General features: G+C 34.1%; 1 protein-coding gene across 1 annotated transcript in view; it reads right to left on the bottom strand.

Moving 5' to 3' along the window:
* The window catches only part of cdh10a (cadherin 10, type 2a (T2-cadherin)), a 56,669-nt gene that overhangs the window by 11,886 nt on the left and 21,964 nt on the right, over positions 1-22,819 (bottom strand). The window contains exons 3-4 of the mRNA XM_006634541.3: positions 6,564-6,858; positions 1,955-2,074 (exon numbers count right to left, since the gene is read on the bottom strand). Of these exons, the coding sequence (XP_006634604.1) occupies positions 1,955-2,074; positions 6,564-6,858 (415 nt within the window). The remainder of the gene's footprint in view (positions 1-1,954; positions 2,075-6,563; positions 6,859-22,819) is intronic.

Below are 22,819 nucleotides of genomic sequence, written 5' to 3'. Positions count from 1 at the left end.
TATCTTACCTAGCACAATATATTTTTAATTTATTCATAAAGGCAATGTTATATAATGGACCAAGTAGAGTTAACAGTTGATTCTGTGCTGAAAAGTAAGAAAAAAACATGTATTCTACCCTATTCAAAATCCCCAGGAGGATTTTTTAAAGGATTGTTTTGCAGTAAAGATATGCACTATGTATTTCAGAAAGATTATTACTGTGTACTGTATAGAATTTTACAGAAAGCTATTTGCATTTCCTTATATAGTAGTATATATGTTTATACTTATTTGGATCACAAATGAAAATTATTCTGACTTTTAGAAGATAAAGAATAATTAGATAATGTATTAGATGAATACTTCACTCAGGTGTTCTCCCTCCCTCATTGGCCCACCATTACACCACTGTTCCGTATGACATCATCATCAATCAGCCTCTCAGCCAATCAGACTGCATCTTATTCAGTATATAACATGGAGGTTTTCTGAAGGAGGAGGCCTTTCATTTGACTTCGGTCCCGTTTGCTTTTGCTTTCGCTTCGTTGGTTTGTTGTTTTGTGTGTGTGTATTTTCATATAGCTTCGGCTTTGTTGTTTTGTTGGTTTCTGTTTATTTCTTTGTACTTTTGTTTGTTTGTGTGTTTATCCTTGTTTTGCCATTACCTTGCTTGCAAATGTGTTTCATGTTCAACCTTTGTGTTCTTTTGTACCCTGTTCTTGTTGATTACTCTCATTTTCCCTTATTTGTATTCCTAGTTCTCTTGTGTTTTTGTGTGAACATTTGTGTATAAGGTTAGTTTAGATTGTTGGGTACATTCTACACACTTAGTTGATTTTGTATTAGTAACACTAGTTTAGCAAATAGCACTTAAGTGATACTGCGAACAATTGGCAAACATTTTGTGGTCAGAAAACGAAATTGAAATCTTCTTATCTACAAGCAAAGCATTGCATTTAACTAGAACCCAACTCAGTTAGCACCCACTCTTTTAAAAGTCATGGTAGTGAAAATACAGTGTAACCAATTCAACACTTTTTAGCAATTAGATGTTGAATATGGCAAATGAAGACATGTCCTGTTATAATATGTGGAAGAATATAAATTTAACTTCCAAAAATTCTAATAATTGAATTATTCACTTAAATGTACTTCCCAGAGTGTACTTCACCCCTTGAATATGCTTTTGTTTGAAGTTTGTCCTTGTTCCTTTGTGTATATTTTTCAAGAGGTAATTTTAAAATATTTTGGGAGTGTCCAGTAGTAGTTACAGTAAGGAAATAAAATGAAAATAAACAATGTGCTCATCCTGAGGTGAACTGCTGGTCTAGGGCATGTTGGTCTGGTTCAGTCTTGGCAGTGTGTGATACTCAATTGGGAAGAATTATTTTAAAAATCTGAACAAACTGTGGATTCATTTCAACTGAGATGAGAAAAGTTAGATCAAGCTGTGTGTAGTAGGCGTTACTCATATCTGACAGCTCTTCCAAGCCATCTGTTAAAATGGATCTTTGAAGTATACAAGGGATGTTACAGCCAGGACTTGGCTTATTTCAGCATTACAAAAATGTGCCTTTTTTGAGAACTGTTGGGTTTGTCTGACAATTCAGCCTTCCTAAAAGATAATGTAGCCCTTAGTATCAATTCATTTACAATAAACTAAATGACTAAATGTACAATGTATTCTATAATACATGCAAAAAATATATATGTACCACAAGTGATGGCAGTTAAATTATTTAACTTTTATTTTTATCTTTATATTCAAGTCAGGATTTGGGTTTAGTTGCTGACATTTAATCTAGTGTACATTAGAGTTTACTTATTATTGCATTATAAATGTTTCATTCCACATATCTAAAGTTGGTAACCAACATCCTACAATAGCTTACTCCTCAAACAGAAAATTATCACTTAAATCACATTTTGTTGTCTCATAGAAAGTTAATTAAAACCAATAAAAAAATCATACCTGTTTCAGGCTCCACAGAAAAATATGGTTGTCCCTGAAGAATACTGTATACAAGTTTGGCACTATTCCCATATGTCGCATCATCAGCATCTGTAGCTGTGACTTGTACAACAAATGTGCCTGAAAAAAAAGTAATGTGACACACAGGAAATGCTATATATAAACATGAAATGTATATTAAAAACTCTTCTGCAACCAATTTGAAGTCAGGACACTTTAGTTTGCTAAGGGAGTTATTGGGGAGAAAAATCACATTACAAGAGTGCAAATACCCAAAGCTAATCTCGCATAACATTATGATAAGAAAGTCAATGTCCTTGAGTGGACCAGTCAAGGTCCTGATTTGAATCTTATGGATAATCTGTAGAAAGGCTTGAAAACTGCTGTCTTCACAAGACTCTTTAGAGAACTTGAGCAAACCTACCAAGAAGATTGGGCAAAAATTGCACCTACAGTAGCTGGTGTGTAAAGTTGGCAGAGACTTAACCAAGTCCCCCATCTTTGTGATGTGAACAGTCAGGAGATTTATTTTTTCTTAATGACATTTCTGTTCTGGTTGTACTGTAGCATATGTTCAGGTCAATTGAATAAAAAAAAAATTGTTGTTGAAAAATGTAGAGTCTGTATTTCTATTAACCTATTTCTATTATTCTTAATTACCATGTTTGAAATGCCTCAGGTATTGGCAAATGTCCTAGTTTGGTGTGTTTCTTTAACATTACTGTTCTCATTAAACATTCAAAAAAGTTTGGACATCAATGCTTTCCATTCCCATGAATTACATTCTAAAATCATGTGTATTCCAGAGCCTCTTCAACAACAATACATCAGTCATCAGATTATGGATTTTGTGATTGTACAGACATATTTTTTTTATCAGAGGCTTAACTAGAGAGCCCATAACTACTTTCAATAGTATTACAGTATTTGTCTATTTCCATAAAATGTTTGTGATTTTATACATTCCACCTGTACTGAGTAGATATATGGATTTCAGGAGTCTCATTTCTTGAAGTTTATATTTGTTGAAAAATATAAACAGAGTAATACAATTTTCATAAGTTGTTTGAAATAACCTCCAGAATATATAAACCCATAGCACACAGTGGAGTTTAAAAGATTGATGCTCCAGAAATAAGAGAATTTTAGCACATTAATTTAAACAGTGTCATGACCCAAAGAGAAATATTTGATCTAACCAGACAGAAATATAAGAATGTTTACCTGCTAACTCTATGAAACTGAGTGATATAACATCTTCCTCTCCCAGAAACAAGCGTATAAAACAAGCACACAGCATACTCAATCACCCTACTTGCCTAGAGGTTCACGTAATCATCTGCACAACTGTTGTAGGTGAACAACCACTTCAAGGATGCTTTGAAAAGTCTTGTAGTGCATAAATTGTCCCTGGCTATGCTTAGCACTGTCCCTGACACCCACTGGACCTCTGCCACTTCAAATTGGTTCTGATCATCCTCAAGCATACTAATGAACCTAGAAACATCTGTCATACTGAAATTTCTGCTTTACTACCCTGAAAGTGTTACACAGTCTTCATGGATCACTTGCTTGATTAACAATTTTCAGATTCCAGCATCAGGGAACTTAGATGTTTTATGGAACTTGACCATGAACTCTCTTTTATAGGCCTTATAAGTATGGTCACTGAGAAAAAAACATAATTTCTTTTCCTCCTACTCTCAAACTCAATACTGAACTTTCCATTACAAGCAAGACAGTTCCTCGTCCTTAAGTATGAATAATATACAGTATACGTAAAAAAGAACTAGTTAACTGCTGCATTTAAAAAAGTAAAAGACAAATCATCATAAAGAAATGGAACTGCCCTTCAATGTAAATAATTTGTTTTTAATGTTTTTGTTTTATTCCACCAGGTAAGCCAATTGGGAACAAAGTCAGTTATATTATTGGTGTACTGTACAGTGTTTATACAATAGAGGACTTCCTAGAGCAATTTCAGTGAAGTACCTTGGTAAAAGATACAACACAAGTTCCCCTCTAATAAGTTGAACCTGTGGCTCTCCAGTCTGCAGCCCTAACTTCTACTCCGTGCTGCTGCTGCCTGGAGATGAATTAGGGGTTCTCATCATATACTGCAATTATAATTTGAATGCTATTTTTGTGGTTCACAAGTAATGCAGAACAATACTCCAATAAAATACAAGAATAAAAAAATGTAACATGATTTCTTTTCAGTCTATTACCAGAAAAGCTATATCCTGTACATTTTTGTCTCATGTGATGTATTTTATGATCAATTTTTTCATGTATTGTATACTGAAAAATTGTTAAATATAAAATATATTGAAAAACAGAGGTCCTCATCCTGAGATCCTAAAAATCAATTCAAACCATTCAATCCATGTAGTGTTCCCCACTACGATAAAATGTTTTGTGATTTTCTAAGAAAATACAGTATATTAATATTTTAGTGGTCTGTACATGTGCTTATTTCTTAAAGTAATGCCATTACGATACATTTCAGAAAAAAAAACTACTATAAAATGCAGAAGGCATAGTCTACAATATAATGTGCAGAATATCTGATTAGCCAAGATATCTCTAGGATTAGAAAGTATTAATTTGATAGTAGATGCATTACCTGAAAGTAGGGAATGGTGGAAGTCAATGAATAGAAATTAATTGAGAAGGTGGAGAATGAAAGGGATGTGGCAAGTGTTTGACAGATTCCAGTAAAGAACTTCAGATATATAAAATATTATACGATTTCTTCTTAAAACCTAAGTCAGTCTGAAAAAGAAATTTAATACATTTAATAGAGTACTTTATTGCCAAACTGAATGTACACGTACATTGGAATTCTCAATCGCGCTGATCTCTCGTGACATACACATTGAATGCCAATGAGATTCAAGAATACAGGATTTAAACATGATTTGAAAGGCCTTGAAAATGTTGGCATTGTCCTCCAATTTCAGTTAAGATGTGGCATGATCAATGATAGCAGAGCTGAGAGTGATATGCTCTGAGGGGATTAGACAGCTAATGCAAGGAGATAAATGCATTTGAAAAGAAAGGAACAATGACCATTTCAGAGTTAATTTAGAAATGTAGCACAAATGTTGTCCAGTTTAAAATTGACAGAAATAAAGGACTTAGTATAAAGACATAAGACATAGATCAACAGTCCAAGAAAGACATCACAGACTGTACCAATTTGTAGAAAAAAATATAGACTGGAAGGAACTGAAAGTTACTGCAGATGGTTAAAACACATAAAAGGTGGTAAGAGAGAAAAAGATGCATAATGGATGGCACATTTCATACAAAGAACATCACATTACCATGTTGAAAATATAACTTATGTTAAAGACAAGGTGACAACAAAGTAAAGCAAGAACAAAGTTCTAGTTACTTTGGTCTATACGTGTAGAAAATTCAGTTAAACCTAGTAATATATGTGGTCTCTGTAAACTGCATTCAAAAAGAAGTTTTCTCTCATTTCCTAGGGAATTGTAGAATTTTTACATAACATCCTATAATGCTGGAGCATGAGCAGAGGTATTGTGGATGACTGCAGGAAAAATAAAATATGATTTAAAGAATACTGTGAAGGCTGACTTGATATGCAGAGAATTTGTCTTAGAGTTAGAGAAACATCCAGGGTAGAGTTAATGTCTTGATTTGCACCTGGGGAGATGTCAGTCATATCAACACAGGTTGTATGGCAGCATCTATGACTTATGATGTCAAGAAAAACAGTTAAGTAACAGTCATGCTTTGTTTACCCATGCTAAATGACAGTGTACTATTGGTGAATAGTATACATTTTATACAAAATAAATGTCAATTTAAGGAAAAATAAACATAATGTTTTAATTCGATAATTGTATTGCAAACATACTGTACATCAATATGTTGTTAATCAATAAATCATTCACACATGACTTGTCATTCACACATTCACACGTTGTCATAAAAAAAAAAACTTGTCATACATTAATTTACAGTATCTTCAATATATATACAGTATATTCACTGCTTAGTCTTCATTTTCTAACTGTTTTATCCAATACAGGGTTGCTGGGAAGCTGGGCCTATCTCAGCAAGTAATGGGTACAAGGCAGGATATATCCTGGACAGGATACTAGTCCATTGCAGGACACACACGCACTCTAGGGACAATTTTCCAGAAGCCAGTTAAACTACTAGTATGTCTTTGGACTATGGGATGAAAGTAGAGCAACTGATGAAAACCCACGGACACAGTAACTTACAATCTCCAAGCATGCTGTCTACTCTGAAAGTAAATATTAATTTGTTGTTTCACAGGACTAATGTGGGTTGAGCTTCCTCTAGTTGACTATGATAGCCTTATTATTTATGCCTTTGAATGTATAAAATCTTAAGTCCTCTTACATGGTTCCACCCCCTCAGCATTTTGAAAGAGCAGACACTAATTAATATTTATTCCATTTACTCAAAGTTCCTGTATGCTGTTAAACACACAATAAACCTGAATTGTGTTTCTTGTCAGATTTTTATTATTGTTTTTGCATGTCTTGGGGTGTGCATGTCTTGTTTATAATGGATTAATATTAAATTAACTCTTCCTTTTACTCACCTACATCAGACATTTCAGGGACACTAGCTAAGTAGGTTTCTTTTGTAAACTTTGGTTCATTATCATTTATATCATGAATTTTAATGATGAATTCAGACTCTGGCTCCACTGGACGGCCTGTCTTCTTGTTCACAGCTTGAGCACGGAGCGTGTAGTAGGCCTTTTCTTCTCTGTCCAGCTTTTTAGTAGCTTGAATATCTCCAGAGTTTTCATTAATTAGAAACAAGGTGCCTGCCCCTTCCCCGGAAAGGACATACTTAACGCTTCCATCTCCTCTGTCCTGGTCAGAATGAAGCTGAGAAAGAAAAAAAGGCAGACATACCAGAATAATGAATACAACTTATTTTAATATTTTATACATATTAAAGAATGTAGCTTTTTAAAGGTTATGAGTTCAGTTGGACATTTTCAATATTGTTCCCTTAGATCTTATAAGTTATAAGATTATGTTGCACAGTATGATTTCTCTCAATTATTGATAAAATTCAAATGACATTTATTTAACAAAATAATTGCAAACTACAAATGAAATACTTGTCTGTTGTCTAAGCACGTAGAGTAATCCTTTTTAGGCATAAGACTGTTTTATTTTGTGCCACAATGTATTAAGGAATGTACTGCTGTACTATATTATTTTATTTTTAATTTTCATGTGTTTGCTTATTTTGTAAAAACTACAGTTTATCATAAAGTGAAAATACCAACCCTGGCAGCATGATTTTAAATATGTACAACTCTTTGAATATTCTGAATAAAAACAAGAAAATACTGCAGGAAGCAGATGGATGTGATGGATATCCCTTTTGGTAGCAGAACTGTTCACCTGTTTCCAAGCAACACGAGTTTGTACCCTGTGCCAGTCCTTTAGTTGATTGCACTGCTTCTTATCCTGATTGAGGCAGCAAAGCTGAAGTGGTGATTTATGAAGTAAGAAGTAGTTGCTTGAGAGAAAATGGATTCCAATTTTGAAAGTACAATACCCAATGAAATGACTTTTTACCACTTCAATATGACACATTGGGCCAGGTGTACTAATGAAAGACAGCTGCAATGTAAACATACTGTACATTTTCCAGTTGTGTAGCAAAATGTTTGCAAAGTAAACTGTCCTGTGGACCAAAAGAAAATATTTCAATGAGAGGATCTACAATACAAGTTTTTGAAGTTTTTGGAATTAATATGGCTAGGTAAATTGTGTTTAGCATAGTGCATATGGTTTCCTACATTACTCCAACCTACAGTATGTGTTCTTCAGTAAAAAGTATTCTAGAGCACAGTCCTGTTCTGTCTCACAAAGACTACAGACTGGCTCCAGAAGTGAATGGAAAGGCAGAAAAAGAGCTCAATTACTTCTGATGTAAAGCTGAACATTGCAGAATTATTTTTATGCTAGTTAAAAATGCTTCTATTTTTAAATAAAAGAGCCATAAATATATTACTATGAAATTATTTAATTATAAAGCTTGAATCACATGCACTTTTATAGAACAGTTTTGTTTCCTCTTTCAATATCAGTGCTTAGAATGATCAGAAGATTTTAGCACTACTATGTTTCCTATAGACTGTGATAAACAGAATGCCAGTTTTATCTTAGGGTTTTCAGATAAAAAGCATTAAGGGGGAAAATAAGAATGTGTGCATTTGTCACAATAAAGCATTAAGCACAACTAGTAACACCCAAAACGTGCAGATTGGGAGATACCTGCAACAGCTGCCAAAACCCCCTAAATACAGCTGGTGACAAGAACGTTAATGGTGGTATGAGTTTTACCACCACAGGGAAGGCATGTCTTCTCTGGGTGAAAGGTTCCAGGTAATCTTTGAGACCACCCAGTACATATTTCTAATTTTGTCTTCACCTAATTGCAAGAAAATAGTCCAGATACAAAATACCCTTTCTTTTCTCATTCACATTCAGATTCCAATTCACTTGTTAATGCAGAGGTCAATTTCTCTTTGCTGCAATTACAGTGGCCATACTTGTGAAATTGCCTTTAAAGATGTGCTGACTGTGACAATTCAAACATGCATTTCAATGTTGCAAAGAAATTAAAGAAATTTTAAATGCAGCAATTGCTAACAACTTTAACATTTCTCACTTAAAACATCAGAAACTTAATTGGCACAAACTCCTTATCTGTGGCTTGTTGAATTTGTCTTTAAGCAATAAGTTTAGATTTTAAAAGAGAATTTTATACAGTACATACTGTACATTATGTGTAATCCTTATTTGCACTTAACTCAGTATATTTTAAAGCATAGTTTAATAAATACAGCACTCTGTCAGCACCAATATTTTATGTCCTAAAAAACTATAAAGTGTATCTGCCAGAACTTCATACTGTATCACCTTCATTATATACATTGAAAATATAAAACTGTGGGTTTCAGTAATCTTTTTCATTGGTCACCCTCTACCATTTTTTTAACTAAGTCAGGTACTTGAGAGAATCTTAACAATGCAAAAAAATAAAAGCAGTGTCAACATACTGGTGAAAACCTCTGTCAGAAGAAGAAAGCCTCTCAGGGAGAAAATAAATTATTTTCAAACTGCTTGATATGGCTGTGTTGAGTCAACCTTTGCAGAAAAGCATCTGAAAAAACTGCCCCTTTCAGCTGCTACATCCTGAACCTCATCAAGCAGCTGCTGAGTTTATAACCTGGATGGAAGAAAAACGCAATTGCACTCCACGCAGATGCCATGTGTGTCTGCGTGGCAGATGCCATGTGTGTCTTTTTAGAACTTTATTATTTCTTATGCTTGCGCATTACATGTCAACCATGAAAGTTACTTGATTTATGTGCAATGCATACAAAATACCTCTTCATGTAGGTTTGTGCTTTGCAGAGTATTACACACTAAGATCTACTATTTTTCTAAAGTGTTCCACCACTTCCTTTTGTTGACAGGTTTATTATTTCATTTTCCATTAGCAATGTCACAGTTCATGTGTTAGCTATAATTTCCCAAATTATGTGCATGTAACCTGCACTGCAAAATTTAGAAGTAAAAATTTTGGAAATATATATATGTGCTGTTAGAGGCGAGATTTCGAGCCCTTGTGACATTTTTTTCCCTTCCCATCAGGTAAAGTGTAAAAAAGCTATAATATTACCTACATTGGAAATCACCTGCAGCGGAGCAGCTGGTTTGCTGCTATTCAATATCATGCCAGCTACCTCTAGGATTATATCTAATTGCACTGAAGAGGAGCAAAGCTGTAGTTCAGCAGCTGAAAACATAGGCACATTAAGTGGGTCAGGAGAAACAAAACCACATATTGAAGAAATAAAACTTCTGCTCCAAGAATAATGTAAAATCTTGTAACTATTAATGAAAATCTAATTTTTAGACCACATAAGGTTGCAAGGAAATGTTTTCAATATCAGAAAAGACCACATTGTAGCTAAGAACAACTTAACAAAAAAACAGCAATAAACTATATACTATATATACTGTGCTAATAACTGCAAAGAATATATGAATCATTCTACATACAGTACCATATTAATTCACATTTCTTTCTAAGCATGATAATTGTTTCTTCTGAATTCAGTCAGACATCATGGCATTTCAGCAATAATTAAGTTCCAAGTTTCAAAACTACTCTAGCAAACGTCAAATTCTATGAATACTTCATGGTTGTTTTCAATGTGTCTGATTTTGTTCACAAGCTTAAAATATTACATTGCATTCCAATTCCAAAATGTCTGTACATGCATGTTACTAGTGCATTCTGTGGGACTCCTCAGTGGCTCAAATATTAAATGCACTTGCTCAGAATTCAGAATGAGATCTGCCGTAGATGGTGCTAGTTTGATGCTGACTAATGTCACTAGCCAATTGTGACAAGATCAGATTTTCCCAAGTGGTCAAACACAATTGGGAGACTTTCTTTAGCTTTGTATAATATAGCATTAGTTGGCCCAGATCCCCTCTCTTCACCTGGCAACACCAACTTGACTGCAGTCTTGGAGACACGCACACAAGACATACACCTATCCTCGGTGTTAACTCTTCCATCAGGTGCTATAGAGCTTGCAGTATGTCCATTTGCAGAGCCAATTTTACAGGTTGAAGGATAGCATACTGCGTTATGCAGTTTTTCAACCTGCTAGAGTCGAAAAAAACATAAAATAACCATAGAATGATTGGGTATGTAAAATAGTCAAGGATACTGTGAGCACACAATTTTTAGTCTTTTTCAAAGCATTCAAGAAAGGGTCAGCAGATTCTATGGAATCCCTCCACAGTGCCTGTCCTATAGAAACAAATCCTCTCCAGTATAATTGTGACATCATTTTATTGAGCCAGCTCTTGAAACAACATACAATGACCAATTTCCAATACTGATTGTTCTTCTTTTGTCAGTTTGAGAGTTGCCTTCCTTGTTTGGGGACTGAGGTATATTCTTACCAAAATATTTCTACCCAAAAATGATATCACTTGGGCCAGGGATTGAAATGTTTTAACTTTCTATGTTTGTTTCAGTTTATAACTATGCCCATGCATGAACAAGTTGCTGACCCAGTTCAGTGGGTTGAAGGAAGAAGTCTGTACAGTATGTCTTGTATTTTTTTAAGACACTACAGGAGCTGTAGCTTGAACAGCAAAGCTATTAAACTGACAAATTCAGACTGAGTGTGTATAATGTAGAAAACAATGAGGTATTTTAGATTTTTAAAATCTTTATTGAAAGAGATGAAAGATTTGCAGCAGAGGAGGACAACTTCATGGCTTTTGCACTATGGCAAACTAAGAACACAAGCCTTTCTGTACAATAAAGTATTGTATCAGTTCATCTTGTCGGTATTAAAAACTAATCTTTGTATACGTGGTTTAAACTTATTATTTTAAAGAATTTCGTTTGCATGTTAATGAAGAAAAAAATAAATTATTTTTGGTTACTAAATTTCTTATTGACTGCCAAGTTAAACTAATCCCCTTAAGCATACTAAATATTGTGTTAAAAAGTGTATAAAAAATGTGTAGAAAGTGTATATTTTAATGAGGTACTCAGGTAAGTTAGCATGATACTTTTGAATGTTTGATATTACTTAATGTATCTGAGAAAGACATGATGAACTGACATGCTTGTGAAAGCATTTAGTTTCTGTAAATGCATTATATTTTTTGTCAGTTACTTTCCAGTTAAAATGACAGTAGTATTTAGAGCCCAGATGTTGAGGTTTGTCTTTTGACATGTCAGAATCGGTTAGCTCAACAATCCAGAAGATTTAATGATAGTTTTCAAATGTTGTTATAGGACATATGGGTATTATACAGTTTATACTTTGAAAATGTAAATCATCCAAAAAATATTAATAACTTTATTGAACTGATAGAGCAAGTTGTTTTACTCTTCTTATACAAACAAGAGAGAAGAACTAGCATGCTTCTTAATCAAATTGACAGTTTTTTGATAGTCTTCGAAACCAGCATTGACAATTTTGTAATCCATTCATCACTATTATCCTTTGTACAAGCACAGGGGAAATGGGTATTTTACATGAATTTCTCCAAAATATGCAATTATGGGGGCTATAATCCATTTTGAATCAGAAAAGTTCCATTGTACCTCATAAGAGATTTAGTATTGACTGAATGTGTAATCTCATCATTGCAAACACAAAGGCACCAACTAAGTCACAGGAGTCTCTGTTACATAGCAAAGCACGAATGTCCAAATCAACTCAAGCCCATCCAATTCAGGCAGCACTCCTGAGTCAATTATTGATATAGACCAGGCTCCAACTAGAAAACCCTGGACTAGAAGACTCAGCCCATGCTCAGATTGATCTCATTTAGTGAAGGAACCACCAGCGACTGTGATTTTTATATGCAGGCACAAATATCTATTTGTCACATCTGTAGTACTAAGCAAACTACAGAATAACACATTTGTCTAGTATTACTGTAATTCTAATACATAACAGTTGATTTGGAATAATTAGACATATAGTTAATACCATTGTTAGTATTAGTGTCAATCTTGTTGTCTTGTTGTTTATCTTAAATGTAGTATTTAAGATAACACAATTGATTCAATTGCAGTCACTAAATTATTACTAAAGTTGGCAGTATATAATGTTAATTTACTAGTTAACTATAATTATAGAGCAGTATTGTGTTTGATAGTTGAGTTTTGAATTGGTATTGGTAGAATTAATTTTGTCCTTATTACATCTATCCGATTTCTAAATTGATTTTACGCATCGGATGCAGAAATGTTTTGCTAAGAAGTTGTAGAGAAATACCAAATAAGCCTTTCAATGTACCTCCTATTGGATTTTCTTCTGTTGTGTTAAATTCAATGTAGTTGAAATCAATATTACAATACATACTGTACAGTACATTACAACAATTTCTGCTTCACTTGATAACGTATTGCATTCTGTTTGTTAGAATATTCCCGTTACAATTAATCTAGTTATTTCAATATACCCATCTGCTGGTTTCTTATGGACATGTTAAGTGAATTTCTATTAAAATAATGCAAGCAAATAATTAATCAATTGCACATAAAGCATTTAATGCTTTAATACATCAAGTTCAGGTTTTTGTCCAGGTTTACAAATTTGGAAAGAGAAAACTTTATTATCTTAAATTTTAATTTAATACTGTTGGGTGTTCTGTACACATAATATTATTTACAAAGAATTCATAAACATGATAATTTTTTATGATGAGGTATAAAGTACAGTGATTAGACTTTTACCCAGTTGCATTTTGTCCATAATAAAACAATATTTGAGGAGTTCTTCAATGACAGCCATGTAACTGAGTTTGTAACATATAAATAACATTTACTGGAGTCTATAATTAAAACTAGACTGCCAAATATGAGTATACAGACTGCTACAGCTCACACAATTAACCTTTTCCACTCTAATGCTCTATCAAAGACTCTTAATATTGATTCTGCAAAAATGGCTTAAACACACATTTTGTCCACCTTTTCTATGTAATAAAAAATGGACCAAAATGATGTTTTGGTTCCTGAAGATGATTTAGTGTAAGCTACATATTTCTGCATAATACTGTATATATAAATTCAGGTAATTATATTTTAAATCATCACAGAGAATGAGCAGAAAGGTTTGGAAAATAATTATGCTGTAGGTAAATTACTAAAGAGGAAATTACAAAAAAAGTATTGCAGTCTGCAAAAAACATCAAATGGCCTATCTTACAGGTATATGTTTTTTTAGATACTGAAATTTACCAAAATGCCATCACTCTTAAATATTATTGCTCGTGCTGCACAGAAAAGATTTAGCATAGATGTATATTTTAATTAAAGACTTTCAACAAGCAATGAGATAACTCGACTCAAGTCCATAAAATGTGATCTTCTTCCATCCACAAGGAATATCCTTTGCATTTCATTAACAGGGCACTCACAGGAGTCATTAAGATTTCTCATACATTTACTCATCAAGAAATACCCACTCACAGAGGTGTATTACACATTTCCTTCCCTTAAAACCTTTTCTATTTACAAGGACAAAACATCTCAATTTTACGGGATTAACCATCAGAAAGTAGTTTTTTTTAACACACCAGTTATTTAATACCAATGACCTCTTAATCTGCAAAGCCTTCTGGTTTACACTTTCCTTCACTATCCACAAAAAGGTGTTTTTCTAGAGTTATCCTTTACAGAAAGAAAACAAAATGTTAAAATATTTTCACACCTACTGTACACTCAGCTCTCAATGACTAATTTCTTTCTAAACATCACAAATAATTTGCATATTCCTGCCTTTCATACTTGTTCTGGAATTTGTTCCATGTTTACATCTCTTAGGATTCATGTTCTCCACTGTACCTATTCACTCTCACATTTTTAATTTTTATGTCTTTATTAATCATTCTTTTGGTTATGTTCTTTCTCCCACACCTGAAAAAGGCTATGTAGCCAAAATGTTGTTTTTCTTATTTCTATTTTCTTTTCAGAATTGGATTAATCTCTTCTCCCTTTGCTTCCCACTCTAACATGTTGAGGACAACCATAGAAAAAGTGTTAGTTTCCTAATTAACTTAGAAGCCAGTGCCAATGGTATGTTCTGTGAGGTGTCAAGGTTATGATGCAGTGGTTTTGTTGAAGTAATTAATAACTAATAATAATTCCTTACACTTATATAACTCTTTTATGGATACTCCGCTCAAAGTGCTTTACGGGATTCCCCTCCACCACCACCAATGTGCAGCACCCAGCTGAATGATGCGATGGCAGCTACAATATAATGCACCAGTACAGTCACCATACATAAGCTATCAGTGGAAAGCAGAATAGGTCTCCTATCCAGATATAGGCCAGGCTCACACATGCCTAGTTTTAGTGGGTTGACAGTTGTGAGTTACAGGGTGACAGAGCTGCCGGCTGAGCTGCTGTCAATAATTTAGTAGAAGAGTACTAACAATTCTGTTTTTCAAAGGTGTCACAGAATGCTTGTGCCCTGCTAACTGCAGTGCTCCCTCACACAACTTTATGCAGTTTACCACTACAGTAGATCCTTATTTAAATGCACAAATCTTTTGCTTATCTCCCTTACTTTTACTGCTTTTTATATAGCGATTTGTAACATGTGTGCACACATGTAATTATCCATGCACTAGATACACTGCAATGTAAAGTTAACCCAACAAACATTATACACATACTTACATTCAAAAACAGCATCCAACATTTTGCATCCCCTGACATAGACCCAATGGAGACCACGCCTCTGAAATGGGTTGTCTTTATAGATGCCTACATAAAACAAATGCTTTCTCAGGGCAGGGGCTTCATGTTAAAAGGATCCTGCTCTTTGGACACAAAAGGATATCAGTTTGGATCGGAGTATGGGAATCTACAGTTTATTGTAGGTGTTATAGTGCATTAAGGGTATTTATTCTCATGTGTATGTTATTTATATAGTTCAGGTGGGTAGTTGCGTCAGCATGCGTAGGCTGCAAAGGAACAAGTAATAGGTTTATTCCATGCTGAAAAAAAGAAGAAAGAGAACACAACGTTTCGGCCATGGAGCCTTCTTCAGGTGACACCTTCTTCAGGTGACACCACGGCCGAAACGTTGTGTTCTCTTTCTTCTTTTTTTCAGCATGGAATAAACCTATTACTTGTTATTTATATAGACAACACCATAAGTATTTTGCCACCTGGTATTTCTGCACGTTTACTATTTTTTTTTATGGGAGCGGGAGTCACTTAACATCATTGCACTCAATTGCTACTGGAGGGTTGTCCATAAATTGCTGCAAACACATACGTATTTAAATTTTTTTTACCACCGCCCATGTCTATTTGCACCCAACATTAAGGTGTGACAAAAGAGCACAAATCTGCTGCACTTCCTAGGAGAGTTCATTGCAGAATGTTAACATGGACAAATGATCCTATCTGTTTGTAAAGACATCTGTGGAATTTTTAAATATATTGCTTTTTGTATTTTTACAAAACTACCTTTGTACAATGTTTAACTGATGTTTACAGCAACAAGATTACACATTAAGATATCCTTGTAGGTAATGGATCTGACATTTTTCAGTGTTACAATATCTTTCAAAGCAATATTTGATTATGGAATGGTTATTCACTGTAAATAGATTACATTGCCAGCTGGTTGCTGTTTTACAACTACTTCCCATGCTTCTGTACAGCTGTTTATTAACACCCACAGGCAATTATTGCATGTCCTAATTACTGTCCAACCAACCCATTGGTGAAAGAACTGAATTAAAAATATTTTATATTTGCCACACAGCAAAATGAGAATTGCTCGGGAAGTAAAAGTTCCTTTACATCATTATAATTACTTTCACTGAGCTAAAAAAAAAGACTGTGATAATTATTATGTCTTAATGTTTTTGTCTTAATGACAGAAACATTATCACCAGTACTATAATAGTAAACATAAAGGCTCATCCTTTTCTCCTGACAGCTTCATGAAATACACATCAGTTTCTGGAAAATGTGTGGAATTCTGTAACAGCAGTTAATTTGCAAAATTACAGAACTTCAAAAGATGTGTGTTTTATATCAGTGTATACAATGCCCTTTTGAAGTATTCACCCCCTTCCAATGATGCCACATTCTATTGGATTACAAATAATATGCAGATATATACCGTATGTATCTTTAATCAAAACTTGAATGCTAAAACTGAACACCTCTATGAGTGAAATAAGTGAACAACAATTTGCTAGGAAAAATCAAAACCTTACTAGCTCGAGTTAACTTGATTTGACCCCTTTGCTATGACAAACATACAGTACATACAAAGTTACTCTGATGATAGGGAGAATGGCCCCTGTGTGCAGTAATAATAGATCACATACATATATCTGTCTGTGAAATGTCCCACATCAGGTAGTTAATTTCAAGCAAATTTTCAACCTTGAAGACAAAGGAGCTTTCAATACAACTTAAGGATAAAGTTGTAAAAGGGCACAGATCAGTGGAAGAATATGATAAGGACAGTGAATATACTTTTGAGCATGGTGAAATCAGTCAGGTGAAGGTAAAGGCAATGTACCCCAGATGCTATCCCTTCAAATTCAACAGATGGACAAGGGAAACTGGATAGGGATGTCAACAATGACTTTGAGAAAGCTACAATGACCATGAAGGGAGAAATAAGTCCAAAATAAGTTAATAAAGATGGCTTGAATGGGCGGCAAACACATATAAAATCCTACATTGCTTTTCCAACAAAAAATTTAAGTCACCTGTGGGCAAACTATGGCCACCGGGCTGGATCTGGCCCGCCAGCCAGTTTTAACTGGCCCTTGAGGTAAAAAATAAATTAGTCAATATTCGCCATATTCCACTTTCTTTGGTGCTGTTTTTTCTTACATTTTATTATTTCTGCCATTAGATAGCACACGAACGATTTACAGTGCCAAAATGATTCCAAATTGTCCATCAAGCCACAAAGCAAAGTTATTCTTTCATCATACAAAGTTGCGTACCGACTAGCACAAACAAAAACTCATACTATTGGAGTACTAAGGAATAAGCAATGGAGCTCTGTGAATTCTACTTCCCTTTGCAATTTTGTGCCTTTGTGAGGCTCCCTCCCCTTTAAGAGGCACAAACAAAAAGACATTGTATTTCTCCCACTTTTTAGAAAAGACCTGATAAACATTAAACAGTAAACATTTTATTTGCATTTTACAAACATGTTGGCTATTTAAAAAAAAGTTTTCCACATTGTTTTCACATTCAAATAATTTCATTAAAATGTGTTGTCAAGTATTTTTACTATTTAATCAAGCTTTTTGGTTTTTAAAATGATTAAATATAATACAAATTAGATCAACTTTGTTTTATTTTGACCCATCATTTCCTTTTCAAATTTATTATCTTTTGTAAAATATCGCACTGCTTATTTTTGACACAGGGAAGGCATGTGGAAAATTTGACAGGTCAAGGGAGGCACGAATCAATGCTTTACCAATTAGATTCACCAGTTAGAGTGGGTCCATCGCGCTGTGAGGGAACCTGCGCCAAAATGAGTGGATTGAAGAAGCAGAAAGTTGACAGTGAATGTGTTCAACAAAGAATGGACTGCAAAATCCTTTTCACAGAGGTTGGAACAAAAGCTATATGTTTAATTTGTAAGGAAAGTGTTGCAGTATTTAAAGAATACAATCCCAGTTGGCATTTTTCTGCCAAACATGCTAACTATGTTAGCAAACTCTCATGTGAGGAGTGGGCTAATAGAGCTTCCAAACTAGCCGCTAGTTTACAGGCTCAGCAAAATGTATTTTTCCGCCCTTCTACTATCCAAGAGACCAGCACAAAGTCAAGCTACCTGCTAAACTAAATTGCTAAACAAAGCAAGCCGTTCTGTGAAGGGGAGTTTTTGAAGGAGTGTATGATAGAAACCGCAGATATTCTTTGTCGAGAGAGCAAAATCAAATTTGAGAAAAAAGGTTTATCACTCCGAACAGTTACTTGTCAGGTTGAGGCAATTGGTGAACACTTGGCTTATGAGTTGAATGTCACATTTTTATTCAATTTTTATTTTTTTATATTAAAAAAAATATTTTTTCTTGAACTAATAAGCCTATGTTGGATTTTATGTGGCCTTTGGAACAAAAAGATTTGCCCACCCCTGATTTAAGTGATAACTGCAAATAATTGGCAAAAGGATTTGTGGTCAAAATTGGAACTTTTTTAAATGCAAAGTGTTGTGGCAACCCAAACAAAACACATGACCTAATCAACAATGTCGTTATTGTCAGGCATAGTGGTACAAGTAACATGTGATGGGGCTTGTTCTCATCAGTAGGGATTGGGAATCAAAACTGCAGGTAGAATGGATGGAGCAAAGAAAAGGCACATCTTAGAGGGATAAAAGCTGCTTCAATCCACTAAACTAAACCTACAGCTGTGACAGTGGTGCAAAGCTACACTAGCTACACGGCTTAATAAGAAAAAATGTAGTTTTCTCGAGTGGCTCAGTTAAAGTCTTTATACTAGAACATCCAAAGCATATTTTGCAAATTGGTTGGTACAATGTATTGATGACGATGGGTATGTGGATCCGGTCCATTTCCTCAGATGCATTTGGGGCAGTGCTGACCCAGGCCTGTTTTGCTATAATACTCATACCAATTAAGAATTTTCCTCTAACAAATGCACATTTAGAGCCATCTAAAAGTGCCTAGAGCTGTCTTTTTAACAATAAGTGAAATTATTTGGCTTTGTGACAATGCTACAAGCTAAGAAAACCTTGGCCAACTCAATTCAAATCACCCCAGTACAGTACACTTGGACAGTTGTTCATTGAATGTGGAGAATATCTGTCACAATCAGTTAATGGCATGGTTTTCTATCAAATTGGTGTCTTTTCCCAAAGTACTAAATATTTTATAGTTTGTATTCAATGTTTATGTATAAAATAGAAAAAAAATGAGTAGTTTGTATTCATTAAACCTGCTGTACAGTTAAATGTTCTTACCTCTACTCATCCTCAAAAATGCTAGGAAAACAGAAAGGGAATATTATGATATTTTCTTCATATTGTATTTATTTTCTTATACACTAAGTGCAGCATTTGACAAGGTATTAACATGCAAATCCCCTGAAGGCAATTCCAATATGAGGTTCTGAAAGTCTGGATGCTGGCAGTCAATGTGCATCAGTAGGTTAGACTTAAAATAAAACTAGACTAGCTTGGGTACACATTTAGAACTGTACAGTATTTATGGCTAGTGTGAAAATGGTTTTTGATAATTTATTTTGTTGAAACGCAATTTCTTTCAGCTAGATTGTTTATTGTATTCAGTTTAGCAAAGTTAATTCACATCAGATATAGCAAAGCCTCGACACTGAGATTAAAACCCTAGAGCAAAACACAAGAAACAAAATGGAGCACATTTGAATAGTTCACCATCTGGTGGCAGCCTGACCTTGTACATCAGCAGGGCCTAAAACAGATGGTTATGTGTTAGCCTAATATTTACACCTTCATGGAAGAATTGCATTAAAATTGAATGATTTTACAATTTGTATGGGTGAACATTTTAATATAGCAGTACAAGTAAAACATATCTGTATGTCGACAAAAAAGGATTGAATTATTTCAGGACAAATGTCAAAGGGGGCAAAATGTGCTATTGAATAAGTACTTAGTTAAAAGAGTAGCAACCATTGTGGAAAGGCTAATGTAATAACCCAGAGATATAATATATTGCTCCTGCAGCCTTGAGCTTTTTCATTGTGAGTTCTAAGGTAATGTCTGTTGTCAGTCCAGTAACTGTCTAAACAACAAGCTTAGTGTTGGTGTGAAAAGACACTTTTACACTTAACATTTAAATATAGATTATAATAGATCAGCTACATCTGTTACTATTGATACTGTATCTGCTATTGGTAATGCTTGCACATTTGTTTAGATGAAATGTAAATAATGTCCGACAGTAAAGATCCTTTCCCACAACCACCTCTGATGTTTCACTTATTCCGCTAGACTGTATGCTAGCAAAAGTATAAATTACTGTAACACTCTCACATATACTACAGTCTGCAATTCAGCATAATTAGTTCAAAGCTTGACTTTCTTCATGTGAGTAAAGAACATAAAGAAATCTCTGATAGCCAGATAATAAATTCTAAATGGACCATATTGTCATAGAATTTACCACCATGTTCCACCTGCTTTTTCCCATGTTCTATAAGTGTCATAACAATGTTTAAGGATCATATAAATCTATAAGAATGATCTTTTAAGGTGATAGCCGATATGCATCTACAAGAATAAAATGACCTTATACCATCTTCTTAAAAGATCATCTTATAGATGCCAAGTGGTAGAATCCAAATTTATGTCAGAGACAGAATGTTTACAATGTCTCATACATTATAGGCATTTTTGAAGTGAATATATTTAATCAAACCTGAATGCTCAGTCCAAATATTTTTTTTTATTTCTAAAGGAAGTTAAATGTCAACAAAAATTACAAAAAATATCAAGAACTAAAATGTGTTGATCGCAAAAGTATCCTTGGTGGCAGTAATTAGAGCTGCATGTCTTTTTGGATATGTCTCAACTAGCATTGCACACAAGGATGGTGCAATTTTCACCTGTTCTTCTTTTCAAACTGGCTCAAGATCTGTCAGAATGCTTGCAGGTCAATAATGAACAGAACCTTTCTACTCTTGCTGCAGAAGTCTAGTGGATTCAAGTCAAGACTTTGAATGTTTCACTCAAGAATACTGCATTTCAGCTTGTTATGCCACTCCAGTGTAGCTTTATTTCATTAATGTACTCAAAGATTAATTTTCATCCAGTTTTTGGTCTTAAGCAGACTTAAATAGGTTTTCCTCTAAGATATGCCTGTACTTTGTTCCATTATTTTCTGCTCAGTCTGCCTATGGAATGAGAACCAGCCCCATAATATAATGCTGCTACCCTAACATTAGGGATTGAATTGATGGGCTGTGTTGGGTTTTGCTCCTGATATAATGCTTTTCATTTAGACCTAAAAGCTCCATAATTGTTGGTCTTCCGCCACATATTTTCAGTATCACATATATTTTGCTGCCAACTCCATGAAGAATCTCAGTTGGTGTGTTATTCTGCCATTCATGCTAGGTTTGTGAAAAGACCAGGGTATTGTTGACTCACGGGCATTTTCACCCATCTCAGTCAATTAACTGTATAGTTGTTTTTCTGAAGTCATCATTGGCTTCACAATGGCAACCCTTACTAGTTTCCTCCATGCCCTACTACGCTATTTGAATGGATAACCTGATTTTGGCAGTGGCTGGGTAGTACAATTCTCCTTCCACTTCTTAATTATTTACAACACTGTGTTTGAAGGGATATTCAAGGGTGTTTGAAGGGTGTCTGATTTTATTTTTATCATTCTCCTTTCCACACATTTCTAAACTCTAATATTGAGTTATTTTGAAAAGCCCTTGTCTTCATGGTTGAACCTTGGAATTCACTTTCTTGAGTGAGTGACCTTACTGAGAAAGAAATGTTTATTCTGAAATAAATGTAAAGTGTATTCTAGTGTATAGAAACATATAGTTCTTTAAATAAACTCACATGAATAATGCAAGAAAATGGAATTATGTAATACCTTACAAGGAATTATAGTTGCAAACAGGTGGTTTTTGACCAGGTTGGTCATTTTATGTGCATTTGCATTGACCAGTGTTTTTATTCTTAAGCAACAACAGCAGTTTAATTTGTATATGGTGTTTCCTGTCAAAGAATGGCAAAACATTTTTATTATCCCCCAATTAAAATTTAAAAAAGAGTAAAATATTTTATTGAGCGACATCAATATTCGAACTTTTATTTGTTCACTTTTTATGTCAATATGTAGTTCAAGATATACATTGAGTATCAATTTCTATGACATTTCAAACAAATATTTACAGTATTCAGCCTTTTGTCACTTCAGCATTTAATAATTTTAAGTTCTAACAATTTTTTTTATTTGCCTTATTTTCCCCAATGTCTTAAACGTTGAAAACACTTCTTAAGAAAGCTTTGTTTATTCATAATGAATATGTTTCATCATGATTACTTGGCATAAAAACAATTCACTGAAGTCAGTACTTTCAGACTTCACAAATTGTAATTCTCATGGCCATAATGCAACATTTGCAATTCATCTATGCTGATATGCATTATTTTAACTCACACTGTCATTTATAATGTGATTCCTTTTCATGCTTCAGATTAATAGCACAGCAGCTTAATAAGAGGGCATTTTCCCCGCTGGC

Source organism: Lepisosteus oculatus, chromosome 6, assembly GCF_040954835.1.
Source record: "Lepisosteus oculatus isolate fLepOcu1 chromosome 6, fLepOcu1.hap2, whole genome shotgun sequence".
Lineage (NCBI taxonomy): Eukaryota > Metazoa > Chordata > Actinopteri > Semionotiformes > Lepisosteidae > Lepisosteus > Lepisosteus oculatus.
Note: the sequence above shows the minus strand (reverse complement) of the source record. Positions and strands in the feature narration are given on the sequence as shown.